The sequence below is a fragment of the Lethenteron reissneri genome, chromosome 37 (assembly GCF_015708825.2).
Source record: "Lethenteron reissneri isolate LAM-NWPU_2019-01 chromosome 37, ASM1570882v1, whole genome shotgun sequence".
In the NCBI taxonomy this organism is placed as follows: Eukaryota; Metazoa; Chordata; class Hyperoartia; order Petromyzontiformes; family Petromyzontidae; genus Lethenteron; species Lethenteron reissneri.
Window position 1 is genome coordinate 355,896 of NC_083815.1, and position 16,080 is coordinate 371,975.

General features: G+C 49.9%; 1 protein-coding gene across 1 annotated transcript in view; it reads left to right on the plus strand.

Moving 5' to 3' along the window:
• Window positions 1-15,572, plus strand: part of LOC133351306 (protein PF3D7_1417600-like) — a 41,660-nt gene extending 26,088 nt beyond the window's left edge. The window contains exons 27-34 of the mRNA XM_061566407.1: window positions 324-509; window positions 931-1,173; window positions 1,941-2,097; window positions 2,786-2,917; window positions 3,138-3,294; window positions 4,125-4,301; window positions 5,017-5,232; window positions 6,856-15,572. Coding sequence (XP_061422391.1) covers window positions 324-509; window positions 931-1,173; window positions 1,941-2,097; window positions 2,786-2,917; window positions 3,138-3,294; window positions 4,125-4,301; window positions 5,017-5,232; window positions 6,856-15,415 — 9,828 coding nt within the window. The 3' untranslated portion in view covers window positions 15,416-15,572. The remainder of the gene's footprint in view (window positions 1-323; window positions 510-930; window positions 1,174-1,940; window positions 2,098-2,785; window positions 2,918-3,137; window positions 3,295-4,124; window positions 4,302-5,016; window positions 5,233-6,855) is intronic.
• The last annotated feature ends 508 nt before the right edge of the window (window positions 15,573-16,080 follow it).

Here is a 16,080-nt window from a genome sequence, read left to right on the forward strand (position 1 = left end):
ACAATGTAAAACATGATAGGAGTGCAAAGTATAGGAAAGGTTATCAAATCACAAAAAAATGTGAAATAAACAATGTTTAGAGAAATACACTCTTTTATTTTATCAGGTAAAGGTCACTCAGCTCATGGCTTATTTTTCAGAAGCGACCTGGCCATAAATGATAGCTCAACGAAGTGGCTTATCATGTAGAAATGTATAGCAGCCAAATAATCTAATCACCACCACTCACCAACACTCCCCTGCACTCACCTGCACTCACCTGCACTCGCCTGCGTCGCAGCTGGGGTTTACGTGGTGGTGGTGTTCGCTGCCGCGTGTCCCAGGACGTGGAGATCCGCTTTGCCGATGGCGATCACAGCATCAGCTCCGTGACGAGTGGGGCGGGCCCCCACATCCCGTACAGGATGCGAAAGCTGGGGGGCACCCACATCGTGGAGGCCGCCAACGGGCTGCTGCTGCAGTGGGACGGGGGCAACAGCGTGCGCCTCATGGTCTCCTCCGACAGCCGGGTACGACGTCGCCTCTCTCGCCCACGCGGCGCAGGCACATAGGGGACGGAAGCCTCCCGCTTCACCGGGGGGCAATCAGCATTGGTAATCGGCCTTAAAAGAGATTACCAACTCTTACGACCCTCGCTGCACTGATGACACAACCGTAAACCGGTGGCTGAGCATGACTGCCAGAACCTCGTTTGCTCGAAACCACTTGAGTCTATAGATTTTTCACTCTTAGCCTGTACCCCCTCTCCCCACACTCCTCCCTCTCTCTCCCAATGCCTTTCTACCTGCTCTCCATTACTCTCTCCCATTTCTCTCTACATCTCTCCCTACTTTTTCGCCAATCTTTCTCTGCCTCTCCATTACTCTCTTTCCCTCGCTCCCTCTCCCTACCTTCACACCTCTACCCCTCCCTGCCCGCTTCTTGGCGCAGGGCCGGCTGTGCGGGCTGTGCGGAGACATGGACGGAGACTCCGCCAACGACTTCACGGTGCGAGGCCAGGTGGTGGTGGCGAGCCCCGTGGAGTTTGGGAACTCCTGGCAGGTCTCGTCCCTCGCGTGCGCGAAGACCACCGCCAACGCCGACCCGTGCTACATGAACCCGTACCGCAAGGCGTGGGCCGAGCGGGAGTGTTCGCGCGTGAAGGGAGACGCGTTCAAGGGCTGCCACGCCAAGGTGCGACTTCTTGATCGTTCGTCTCTCGGCGCCCTCTGCCTGCGGAATTCCAGCTTGCCTCCTTCAGCCTCTTGCAAGGCCTCCACCAGCAGTGCTCTGATCGCTGGCTGTGTCAGCCCGGAAGCCGGCAAGGACCCCTATGCGTGCCTAGGTGGCCCCCTAATGTCAACGGGCTTAAGCGAAGGCAACCATTCACCGTGAATCCGATGAGCATGGTTAGCTATGTACAGTGCCAAAGAAGTTCGACATTTACGAGTGCCAGCTGCTCATTGGCCTCATGGCTACGAGCGGAATTATTATCCCAACTATTGCCGCTGCTTAGTGTAAGATAACATATATAATCGCTTCATGGCTACTCAGTGGTGGATGGAAGCCTGAAAGGTATACTAGAATGCCTTAGATCTCCACTACAAATAAGTTACGGTACACTTTTGTATATATACACTAGAAAAACCACATCAAGTTAGATTGCCTTGGATAAGGCTGAATAGACCTATGTGTGGTTACAGTCAATTTGGCACGCTGATTTGGCAGTATTTTGGCATGCATGTTGTTGAAGGCTGCTCTTACCATGGTGGCTAGGAAAGTGGAATGAAGAGGTTGAGTGAAATTGTTGACTTCAATCAAGCAGTCGATTGCTCATCCAGAATATCAATCCATGATAGATCGCAGTAGGCGGTGTGACATTGAGCGGCAGTGCTCTCCCAACTGCACCGAGCTGCAGTGCGACGTTGAGTAGCAGACCGACGCGGGACTGTGTGCTGCAGGTCGACCCCCTGCCGTACTACGAGGCGTGCGTGCGTGACTCGTGCGGCTGCGACATGGGCGGCGACTGCGCCTGCTTCTGCACGGCCATGTCGGCCTACGCGCAGGCCTGCCGCGACGCCGGGGAGTGCATCGCCTGGAGGTCCCCGGTCATCTGCCGTGAGTCCCGCGAACCGCGGTCCCTGCACGACGAGCAAAGCGGGAGGATGGATCGATGGTTGTTACTTGTTCTTAAACGGGACCGAAAGTGGGAGAAATAGCGGTGCGGCGGTTAGCACACAGCGCCACAAGCTTTACGAGTCGAGGTGAATTCCTGACCACGGCTAACGTTAGCGGTAAGTTATAACGTGACCTAGTCCTGCCCCCCTTCTCCCACCGCACCAACCCGCACTGGCCAGCACCGTAACCATGGTATAACGTGTGGAGGTCACTTGTTTATGATTCAACTGTGAATGTGTTCCTGGTGATTGCGCATTCACTCGGTCAACCAACATTCATGTTTAAAACAAGTCCGCTAGATGATCAATGTGCATGTACACAAAGAATAAAATGCAAATTTAATCGAGTGAGAAATCAACTATATCCGCACAGCCAGTAGGAATCAAAACTCATAAAGAGCAAGATAGAGAGCTGGGTCTTGAGTGAATATTTAAAGCTCTCTACCTACAGACACTCGCTTATCCCACTAGGTTGAGAGTTCCACAGGCTATGAACCACACTACAGGGCATTGAGACCGATATTGTGAATGGTGCATTACACAGTGGATGATGATGATGTGCTAGTAGCGAGCATGAACACAGGTCCCCGTACGTATGCGTGTGTGACCGCGTGCGCGTTCCCCCACAGCGGCATTCTGCGACTACTACAACGAGCCGGGCCACGAGTGCGAGTGGCACTTCGAGCCGTGCAAGAAGCCGTGCATCCAGAGCTGCCGCTACCCAGAGCAGAACTGCTCCACCCACCTCCCCTCCATTGAGGGTAAGGGTTACACACGCTGGGGGGATCCAGGGCCCCGTGGCGGGGACGAGGAGGAGTTGTTTGCAGTCCTTCTCAAACAATGAGACGGAGTTTCTTCTCCACACGCCGTGGCAACTCCAACACGCCGTCGTTAGAAAATCGACAATGTGAAAGTGTCCGAGGCCGCACGGTGCTGACTTCTATCCCCTGTGCCTCCTGTGTCCCCCCCCCCCGCGCCCAGGCTGCTTTCCCACGTGCCCCCCTGAGTTCCCTTTCCTAGAGGAGAACAGCATGAAGTGCGTGGCGCTAGAAGACTGTGGCTGCTATGACTCTGACGACCCGAGCATCCACTACAACACGAGCGAGACCGTGCCGTCGTCCAATCGCTGCGAACACTGGTGAGCACCGTTCCGATTCCCACACCACCAGTGCGTGACCCTCACCACTCACCCTCACCAGATGACAGTGCCCTCGCTACACAAGCGTTCAGCATCTAAGGCAGTGGTGGCCAATACATCGAGCGCTCTCATCTATTTTGGTGGGTCTCAATGGACTCCACGATGCAAAAGAAAATATTACCAACAATTATTTGGATTTAACCCTGTAGTGCCCAAGTATACATATTTAATGAGGGCAGCTACTTTTTTATGTAAGTACTAATCACGGATTATTAGTATGAATTATAACGCTGTACATTACACATGCGGGACACTAACATTAAACATTTAGCTTTATGCAGCATTCCCATCACTTAGATTAGCTTTGCATGTGCGACTGCTATATTAACTAAGCATTCAAACATATCTAAAAATATAACACCACTACGCATCACTCGGTCCAACCCAGGCTGTGCGATGTTGCACGGACAGCTAGGCCCAACTCAGGCTCCATCATGTGTGCAGCCAACTAGGCCCGATGCGAAGGCTCGACCTCACTTGTCACCAACACGGCCTAAAGTACCGCCGGGGGCCTAAAATACCACCCATTTGCCCCAAGTCAATTGTGATCTAGCGCTCTGCATGCCACTATTATATGCTCATGTTGCCGTTTGTTCGAATTTGTGCCGAGATTCACAAAAATTATCTTGTGATCCACGCATTGGCCACACTCACCAGCAGGTGAAAAGACGGCAATACTGTGTGACAGAGAACCTTCGCAACACGTTTCTCTAGAGGTTTACCGCAGTCCCTTCTCCTTGGAGGTGTTAATCGTGTTCCGTCGCATGCAGCCTGTGCACGGCGGAGTCGCGCATCGAGTGCACGCCCGTTCCGGAGTGCGCGTGCATTTGGAACGGGACCGAGTACCAGTACAACGAGACCATCTACGTGGTGGACGACGGCATGGGCGTGTGCTACGAGGCTTACTGCGGCGAAAATGGCAACGTCTCCTACCGCGTGGTGACACCGTGCGGCAGCACAACCACACCTACTGTTGGCAGCACCGCCAGCACCACCGGTCCCACTGTCGTCACCATCAGCCAAACCACAACCACCATATTCAGTGAGTGTTCCTGCACCTGGCCCAATTGTCTTGCACAAGTCCTGTAATTCTCGATCTGTAGTTCTATCCTTGTAGCTCTAGACCTCGAGTTCGACCCCACCTTTACTTCTCTCACCCGAGCGCTCCAGCGACGGCTAACGTGACGATGGACATGTGCCCTCACATCATTACATAACAGATGCTCACATGCAGTATCCAGGAGTCTCCTCTATTTAACTAAAATATACTTCAACCTGCTTGAGACGCATGTATCATCGCCTCTTTGGCAAGGGCGACCGGGAATTCAGAGTCAATTTACATTCACAGAATGTTTCAAAATATTTTATTGCTAATGAATCTAACAGAAAAGTAAAAATAATATAATGTAAATACATTGATTAGGCTAAGTTACTAATGGCGGTTTGCTAATGAAAAAAGTACAAGGAGTATGAAATACTATCTGGAAGGAAATTAGTGCAAATATATAAAATTATACAATGTGATTAAATGTCAACAGATTGCCTTCAGGTGGCCACTTAGACAAATGTAGCCTTAGATGAGATCCCTTGCCTCTTGAGTTACTGATGCTTCCATTCGTTTGTGAGTTACGCCTAACACTGCGGTGGTCTCTGCTGTAACAGCAACCGTGGTTACAGTGACATCCGGACAAACTGGTCAAACCACCGCAACAACTACAGCCTCAACGAGCCCCACCACAGCAACCTCAACGAGCCCCACCACAGCTACCTCCGCAACAACAACCACAGCGACAGGCACTACAACCCCAACAGGATCGTCCCAGCTGTCCTCAACTCAGACTCCTGTAGCAACCACCAGCTCCGGCCCTGTGTGGGAATGTGAGTGGACAGATTGGATAAACACCGACTACCCAAAAAAAGATGGCGTTGGAGACAACGAGACATACGCTCACATCTCGGAAAAAATCAACTGGGTCTGCGATCACCCCATCAACATCAGCTGTGAGGCAGTGAGTTTCCCGGGCGCGCCGATAACCGACCTGAACACCAACGTGATCTGCGACAAGGACCTGGGCTTCATCTGCCTCCATAAACATAGTGGAGGCGTTGATGACATATGCTACGACTACCATATCAAAGTCCTGTGCTGTAACACAACAATAGGGACACCACCAACCACCATACCCAGCACAACTCCATCAACAACTTCCAGCACAACCCCATCAACCTATCCACCCTCAACCACTCCACCATCAACACCACCAACAACTTCAAGCACTTCATCAACGCCACCAACCACCACACCCAGCAAAACTCCACCGACTTCCAGCACAACCCTAACAACCCATCCACCCTCAATCACTCCTCCATCAACACCACCAACACCACCAACAACCTCAAGTACCCCACGAACAACCACTTCAACCACTCCCAGGACAACACCACCATTACCATCGTCAACGATCACTACAACCCCAACAGGATCGTCCCAGCTGTCCTCAACTCAGACTCCTGTAGCAACCACCAGCTCCGGCCATGTGTGGGAATGTGAGTGGACAGATTGGATAAACACCGACTACCCAAAAAAAGATGGCGTTGGAGACAACGAGACATACGCTCACATCTCGGAAAAAATCAACTGGGTCTGCGATCACCCCATCAACATCAGCTGTGAGGCAGTGAGTTTCCCGGGCGCGCCGATAACCGACCTGAACACCAACGTGATCTGCGACAAGGACCTGGGCTTCATCTGCCTCCATAAACATAGTGGAGGTGTTGATGACATATGCTACGACTACCATATCAAAGTCCTGTGCTGTAACACAACAATAGGGACACCACCAACCACCATACCCAGCACAACTCCATCAACAACTTCCAGCACAACCCCATCAACCTATCCACCCTCAACCACTCCACCATCAACACCACCAACAACTTCAAGCACTTCATCAACGCCACCAACCACCACACCCAGCAAAACTCCACCGACTTCCAGCACAACCCTAACAACCCATCCACCCTCAATCACTCCTCCATCAACACCACCAACACCACCAACAACCTCAAGTACCCCACGAACAACCACTTCAACCACTCCCAGGACAACACCACCATTACCATCGTCAACGATCACTACAACCCCAACAGGATCGTCCCAGCTGTCCTCAACTCAGACTCCTGTAGCAACCACCAGCTCCGGCCATGTGTGGGAATGTGAGTGGACAGATTGGATAAACACCGACTACCCAAAAAAAGATGGCGTTGGAGACAACGAGACATACGCTCACATCTCGGAAAAAATCAACTGGGTCTGCGATCACCCCATCAACATCAGCTGTGAGGCAGTGAGTTTCCCGGGCGCGCCGATAACCGACCTGAACACCAACGTGATCTGCGACAAGGACCTGGGCTTCATCTGCCTCCATAAACATAGTGGAGGTGTTGATGACATATGCTACGACTACCATATCAAAGTCCTGTGCTGTAACACAACAATAGGGACACCACCAACCACCATACCCAGCACAACTCCATCAACAACTTCCAGCACAACCCCATCAACCCATCCACCCTCAACCACTGCACCATCAACACCACCAACAACTTCAATCACTTCATCAACACCACCAACCACCACACCCAACAAAACTCCACCAACTTCAAGCACAACCCCATCAAACACTCCACCTTCAACAACACCAACCACCATACCCAGCACAACTTCATCAACAACTTCCAGCACAATACCACCAACAACTTCAATCACTCCATCAACACCACCAACATCCCCAATCATCACACCCAGCAACACTCCATCAAAAACTTTCAGCACAACGCCATCAACCATTCCAACGTCAACCACTCCACCATCAACACCTCCAGCAACTTCAATCACTCCACCATCAACCACTGCACGATCAACACCACCAACAACTTCAAGCACTTCATCAACACCACCAACCACCACACCCAGCAAAACTCCACCAACTTCAAGCACAACCCCATTAAACACTCCACCTTCAACACCACCAACAACCTCACTCACTCCACCAACATCACCAACCACCAAACCCAGCACAACTTCATCAACAACTTCCAGCACTACCCCACCAACAACTTCAAGCACTCTACCAACACCACCAATAACCTCAATCACTCCACCGACAACTTCAATCACTCCACCATCAACCACTGCACCATCAACACCACCAACAACTTCAAGCACTTCATCAACACCAGCAACCACCACACCCAGCAAAACTCCACCAACTTCAAGCACAAGCCCATCAAACACTCCACTATCAACACCACCAACAACTTCAATCACTCCACCATCAACCACTGCACCATCAACACCACCAACAACTTCAATCACTTCACCAACACCACCAACATCCCCAATTACCACAACTCCATCAACCACTTCACCATCAACCACTGCACCATCAACACCACCAACAACTTCAATCACTCCACCATCAACCACTGCACCATCAACACCACCAACAACTTCAAGCACTTCATCAACACCACCAACCACCACACCCAGCAAAACACCACCAACTTCAAGCACAACCCCATCAAACACTCCACTATCAACACCACCAACAACTTCAATCACTCCACCATCAACCACTGCACCATCAACACCACCAACAACTTCAAGCACTTCATCAACACCACCAACCACCACACCAAGCAAAACTCCATCAACTTCAAGCACAACCCCATCAAACACTCCACCTTCAACAACACCAACCACCATACCCAGCACAACTTCATCAATAACTTCCAGCACAACACCACCAACAACTTCAATCACTCCATCAACACCACCAACATCCCCAATCACCACACCCAGCAACACTCCATCAAAAACTTTCAGCACAACGCCATCAACCATTCCAACGTCAACCACTCCACCATCAACACCTCCAGCAACTTCAATCACTCCACCATCAACCACTGCACCATCAACACCACCAACAACTTCAAGCACTTCATCAACACCACCAACCACCACACCCAGCAAAACTCCACCAACTTCAAGCACAACCCCATTAAACACTCCACCTTCAACACCACCAACAACCTCACTCACTCCACCAACATCACCAACCACCAAACCCAGCACAACTTCATCAACAACTTCCAGCACTACCCCACCAACAACTTCAAGCACTCTACCAACACCACCAATAACCTCAATCACTCCACCGACAACTTCAATCACTCCACCATCAACCACTGCACCATCAACACCACCAACAACTTCAAGCACTTCATCAACACCAGCAACCACCACACCCAGCAAAACTCCACCAACTTCAAGCACAAGCCCATCAAACACTCCACTATCAACACCACCAACAACTTCAATCACTCCACCATCAACCACTGCACCATCAACACCACCAACAACTTCAAGCACTTCATCAACACCACCAACCACCACACCCAGCAAAACACCACCAACTTCAAGCACAACCCCATCAAACACTCCACTATCAACACCACCAACAACTTCAATCACTCCACCATCAACCACTGCACCATCAACACCACCAACAACTTCAAGCACTTCATCAACACCACCAACCACCACACCAAGCAAAACTCCATCAACTTCAAGCACAACCCCATCAAACACTCCACCTTCAACAACACCAACCACCATACCCAGCACAACTTCATCAATAACTTCCAGCACAACACCACCAACAACTTCAATCACTCCATCAACACCACCAACATCCCCAATCACCACACCCAGCAAAACTCCATCAACAACTTTCAGCACAACGCCATCAACCATTCCAACGTCAACCACTCCACCATCAACACCTCCAACAACTTCAAGCACTTCACTATCAACCACTGCACCATCAACACCACCAACAACTTCAAGCACTTCATCAACACCACCAACCACCACACCCAGCAAAACACCACCAACTTCAAGCACAACCCCATCAAACACTCCACTATCAACACCACCAACAACTTCAATCACTCCACCATCAACCACTGCACCATCAACACCACCAACAACTTCAAGCACTTCATCAACACCACCAACCACCACACCAAGCAAAACTCCATCAACTTCAAGCACAACCCCATCAAACACTCCACCTTCAACAACACCAACCACCATACCCAGCACAACTTCATCAATAACTTCCAGCACAACACCACCAACAACTTCAATCACTCCATCAACACCACCAACATCCCCAATCACCACACCCAGCAACACTCCATCAAAAACTTTCAGCACAACGCCATCAACCATTCCAACGTCAACCACTCCACCATCAACACCTCCAGCAACTTCAATCACTCCACCATCAACCACTGCACCATCAACACCACCAACAACTTCAAGCACTTCATCAACACCACCAACCACCACACCCAGCAAAACTCCACCAACTTCAAGCACAACCCCATTAAACACTCCACCTTCAACACCACCAACAACCTCACTCACTCCACCAACATCACCAACCACCAAACCCAGCACAACTTCATCAACAACTTCCAGCACTACCCCACCAACAACTTCAAGCACTCTACCAACACCACCAATAACCTCAATCACTCCACCGACAACTTCAATCACTCCACCATCAACCACTGCACCATCAACACCACCAACAACTTCAAGCACTTCATCAACACCAGCAACCACCACACCCAGCAAAACTCCACCAACTTCAAGCACAAGCCCATCAAACACTCCACTATCAACACCACCAACAACTTCAATCACTCCACCATCAACCACTGCACCATCAACACCACCAACAACTTCAAGCACTTCATCAACACCACCAACCACCACACCCAGCAAAACACCACCAACTTCAAGCACAACCCCATCAAACACTCCACTATCAACACCACCAACAACTTCAATCACTCCACCATCAACCACTGCACCATCAACACCACCAACAACTTCAAGCACTTCATCAACACCACCAACCACCACACCCAGCAAAACACCACCAACTTCAAGCACAACCCCATCAAACACTCCACTATCAACACCACCAACAACTTCAATCACTCCGCCATCAACCACTGCACCATCAACACCACCAACAACTTCAAGCACTTCATCAACACCACCAACCACCACACCAAGCAAAACTCCATCAACTTCAAGCACAACCCCATCAAACACTCCACCTTCAACAACACCAACCACTATACCCAGCACAACTTCATCAATAACTTCCAGCACAACACCACCAACAACTTCAATCACTCCATCAACACCACCAACATCCCCAATCACCACACCCAGCAAAACTCCATCAACAACTTTCAGCACAACGCCATCAACCATTCCAACGTCAACCACTCCACCATCAACACCTCCAACAACTTCAAGCACTTCACTATCAACCACTGCACCATCAACACCTCCAACAACTTCAAGCACTTCATCAACACCACCAACCACCACACCCAGCAAAACTCCACCAACTTCAAGCACAACCCCATCAAACACGCCACTATCAACACCACCAACAACCTCACTCACTCCACATACACCATCAACCACGTCGATCACTCCATCAACAACTGCAACCACCACACCAAGCACAACCCCATCAAACACTCCACTATCAACAACACCAACAACCTCAATCACTCCACAAACACCATCAACAACTGCAACCACCACACCCAGCACAACTCCATCAACAACTTCCAGCACAACCCCATCAACCCATCCACCCTCAACCACTCCACCATCAACAACACCACCAACAACTTCAATCACTTCACCAACATCCCCAACCACCACAACTCCATCAACCACTTCCAGCACAACCCCATCAACCACTTCACCCTCAACCACTGCACCATCAACACCACCAACAACTTCAATCACTTCATCAACACCACCAACCACCACACCCAACAAAACTCCACCAACTTCAAGCACAACCCCATCAAACACTCCACCTTCAACACCACCAACAACCTCACTCACTCCACCAACATCACCAACCACCATACCCAGCACAACTTCATCAACAACTTCCAGCACTACCCCACCAACAACTTCAAACACTCCACCTTCAACACCTCCAGCAACTTCAAGCACTTCATCAACACCACCAACCACCACACCCAGCAAAACTCCACCAACTTCAAGCACAACCCCATCAAACACGCCACTATCAACACCACCAACAACCTCACTCACTCCACATACACCATCAACCACGTCGATCACTCCATCAACAACTGCAACCACCACACCAAACACAACCCCATCAAATACTCCACTATCAACAACACCAACAACCTCAATCACTCCACAAACACCATCAACAACTGCAACCACCCCACCCAGCACAACTCCATCAACAACTTCCAGCACAACCCCATCAACCCATCCACCCTCAACCACTCCACCATCAACAACACCACCAACAACTTCAATCACTTCACCAACACCACCAACATCCCCAACCACCACAACTCCATCAACCACTTCACCATCAACCACTGCACCATCAACACCACCAACAACTTCAATCACTCCACCATCAACCACTGCACCATCAACACCACCAACAACTTCAATCACTCCACCATCAACCACTGCACCATCAACACCACCAACAACTTCAATCACTCCACCATCAACCACTGCACCATCAACACCACCAACCACTTCACCAAGCAAAACTACACCAACTTCCAGCACAACCCCATCAACCCATCCACCCTCAACCACTCCACCATCAACACCACCACAAACAACTTCAATCACTTCACCAACACCACCAACCACTTCACCAAGCAAAACTCCACCAACTTCCAGCACAACCCCATCAACCCATCCACCCTCAACCACTCCACCATCAACACCACCACAAACAACTTCAATCACTTCACCAACACCACCAATATCCCCAACCACCACAACCCCATCAACCACTTCACCATCAACCACTGCACCATCAACACCACCAACAACTTCAAGCACTTCATCAACACCACCAACCACCACACCCAGCAAAACTCCACCAACTTCAAGCACAACCCCATCAAACACTCCACCTTCAACAACACCAACCACCATACCCAGCACAACTTCATCAATAACTTCCAGCACAACACCACCAACAACTTCAATCACTCCATCAACACCACCAACATCCCCAATCACCACACCCAGCAACACTCCATCAAAAACTTTCAGCACAACGCCATCAACCATTCCAACGTCAACCACTCCACCATCAACACCTCCAGCAACTTCAATCACTCCACCATCAACCACTGCACGATCAACACCACCAACAACTTCAAGCACTTCATCAACACCACCAACCACCACACCCAGCAAAACTCCACCAACTTCAAGCACAACTCCATTAAACACTCCACCTTCAACACCACCAACAACCTCACTCACTCCACCAACATCACCAACCACCAAACCCAGCACAACTTCATCAACAACTTCCAGCACTACCCCACCAACAACTTCAAGCACTCTACCAACACCACCAATAACCTCAATCACTCCACCGACAACTTCAATCACTCCACCATCAACCACTGCACCATCAACACCACCAACAACTTCAAGCACTTCATCAACACCAGCAACCACCACACCCAGCAAAACTCCACCAACTTCAAGCACAAGCCCATCAAACACTCCACTATCAACACCACCAACAACTTCAATCACTCCACCATCAACCACTGCACCATCAACACCACCAACAACTTCAAGCACTTCATCAACACCACCAACCACCACACCCAGCAAAACACCACCAACTTCAAGCACAACCCCATCAAACACTCCACTATCAACACCACCAACAACTTCAATCACTCCACCATCAACCACTGCACCATCAACACCACCAACAACTTCAAGCACTTCATCAACACCACCAACCACCACACCAAGCAAAACTCCATCAACTTCAAGCACAACCCCATCAAACACTCCACCTTCAACAACACCAACCACCATACCCAGCACAACTTCATCAATAACTTCCAGCACAACACCACCAACAACTTCAATCACTCCATCAACACCACCAACATCCCCAATCACCACACCCAGCAAAACTCCATCAACAACTTTCAGCACAACGCCATCAACCATTCCAACGTCAACCACTCCACCATCAACACCTCCAGCAACTTCAATCACTCCACCATCAACCACTGCACGATCAACACCACCAACAACTTCAAGCACTTCATCAACACCACCAACCACCACACCCAGCAAAACTCCACCAACTTCAAGCACAACCCCATCAAACACGCCACTATCAACACCACCAACAACCTCAATCACTCCACAAACACCATCAACCACGTCGATCACTCCATCAACAACTGCAACCACCACACCCAGCACAACCCCATCAAACACGCCACTATCAACACCACCAACAACCTCAATCACTCCACAAACACCATCAACCACGTCGATCACTCCATCAACAACTGCAACCACCACACCCAGCACAACCCCATCAAACACTCCACTATCAACAACACCAACAACCTCAATCACTCCACAAACACCATCAACAACTGCAACCACCACACCCAGCACAACTCCATCAACAACTTCCAGCACAACCCCATCAACCCATCCACCCTCAACCACTCCACCATCAACAACACCACCAACAACTTCAATCACTTCACCAACACCACCAACATCCCCAACCACCACAACTCCATCAACCACTTCCAGCACAACCCCATCAACCACTTCACCCTCAACCACTGCACCATCAACACCACCAACAACTTCAAGCACTTCACCATCAACCACTGCACCATCAACACCACCAACAACTTCAATCACTTCATCAACACCACCAACCACCACACCCAACAAAACTCCACCAACTTCAAGCACAACCCCATCAAACACTCCACCTTCAACACCACCAACAACCTCACTCACTCCACCAACATCACCAACCACCATACCCAGCACAACTTCATCAACAACTTCCAGCACTACCCCACCAACAACTTCAAGCACTCTACCAACACCACCAATAACCTCAATCACTCCACCGACAACTTCAATCACTCCACCATCAACCACTGCACCATCAACCCCACCAACAACTTCAAGCACTCCACCAACACCACCAACATCCCCAACCACCACACCCAGCAAAACTCCATCAACAACTTTCAGCACAACGCCATCAACCATTCCAACGTCAACCACTCCACCATCAACACCTCCAACAACTTCAAGCACTTTATCAACACCACCAACCACCACACCCAGCAAAACTCCACCAACTTCAAGCACAACCCCATCAAACACGCCATTATCAACACCACCAACAACCTCACTCACTCCACATACACCATCAACCACGTCGATCACTCCATCAACAACTGCAACCACCACACCAAACACAACCCCATCAAATACTCCACTATCAACAACACCAGCAACCTCAATCACTCCACAAACACCATCAACAACTGCAACCACCACACCCAGCAAAACTCCACCAACTTCAAGCACAACCCCATCAAACACTCCACATTCAACACCACTAACAACCTCAATCACTTCACCAACATCACCAACCACCAAACCCAGCACAACTTCATCAACAACTTCCAGCACTACCCCACCAACAACTTCAAGCACTCTACCAACACCACCAATAACCTCAATCACTCCACCGACAACTTCAATCACTCCACCATCAACCACTGCACCATCAACACCACCAACAACTTCAAGCACTTCATCAACACCACCAACCACCACACCCAGCAAAACTCCACCAACTTCAAGCACAACCCCATCAAACACTCCACCTTCAACACCACCAACAACCTCACTCACTCCACCAACACTACCAACCACCATACCCAGCACAACTTCATCAACAACTTCCAGCACAACTCCATCAACCACTCCAGTATCAACACCAGCGACAACAAATTCAGCTACAACAACCAAAATGATAGAGACACCAAATACAACACCACCTACCACACATAGCACGCCTCTATCTTCCACCTGCTCGCCCCATTGCGAGTGGTCAAGATGGATCTCATCTGATAACCCAAGGGTTGATGTTGTTGGAGACAATGAGACGTTTGCTCATATCCGGGAAGTAGAAGGAGAAAATATCATCTGCTTTGAGCCCAGTGACATCGAGTGCCGAATTATTGGTTCAGAGAACAGAGAGCTTCAGCCGGGCATTATCTGTGACAAGGATGAGGGCTTGCTTTGTCTCAACAATGACCTTCACTTATGTGAAGACTACGAGATCAAGGTTCTCTGCTGTGTGATTTGTGATCGACCTGAAACAACCACCCCATACATTTCAACACCAATGACTGCAGGTATAGGGATACCCACAACCACCCCCAGCACAACCCCATCAACCAGTCCACCATCAACACCACCACCAACAGTTTCAAGCACTCCATCAATACCACCAACACCCTCGGCCACCACACCCAGCACAACTCCGTCAACTTCAATGATTCCACCATCAACCACTCCACCAACACCCGCAACTACCACATCCAGTACAACACCATCAACAACTTCCAGCACAACCCCATCAACCGCCCCACCATCAACACCATCTACAGCTTCAAGCACTCCACCAACACTACCAACAACTTCGATCACTCCACAAACAACCTCGAGCACTC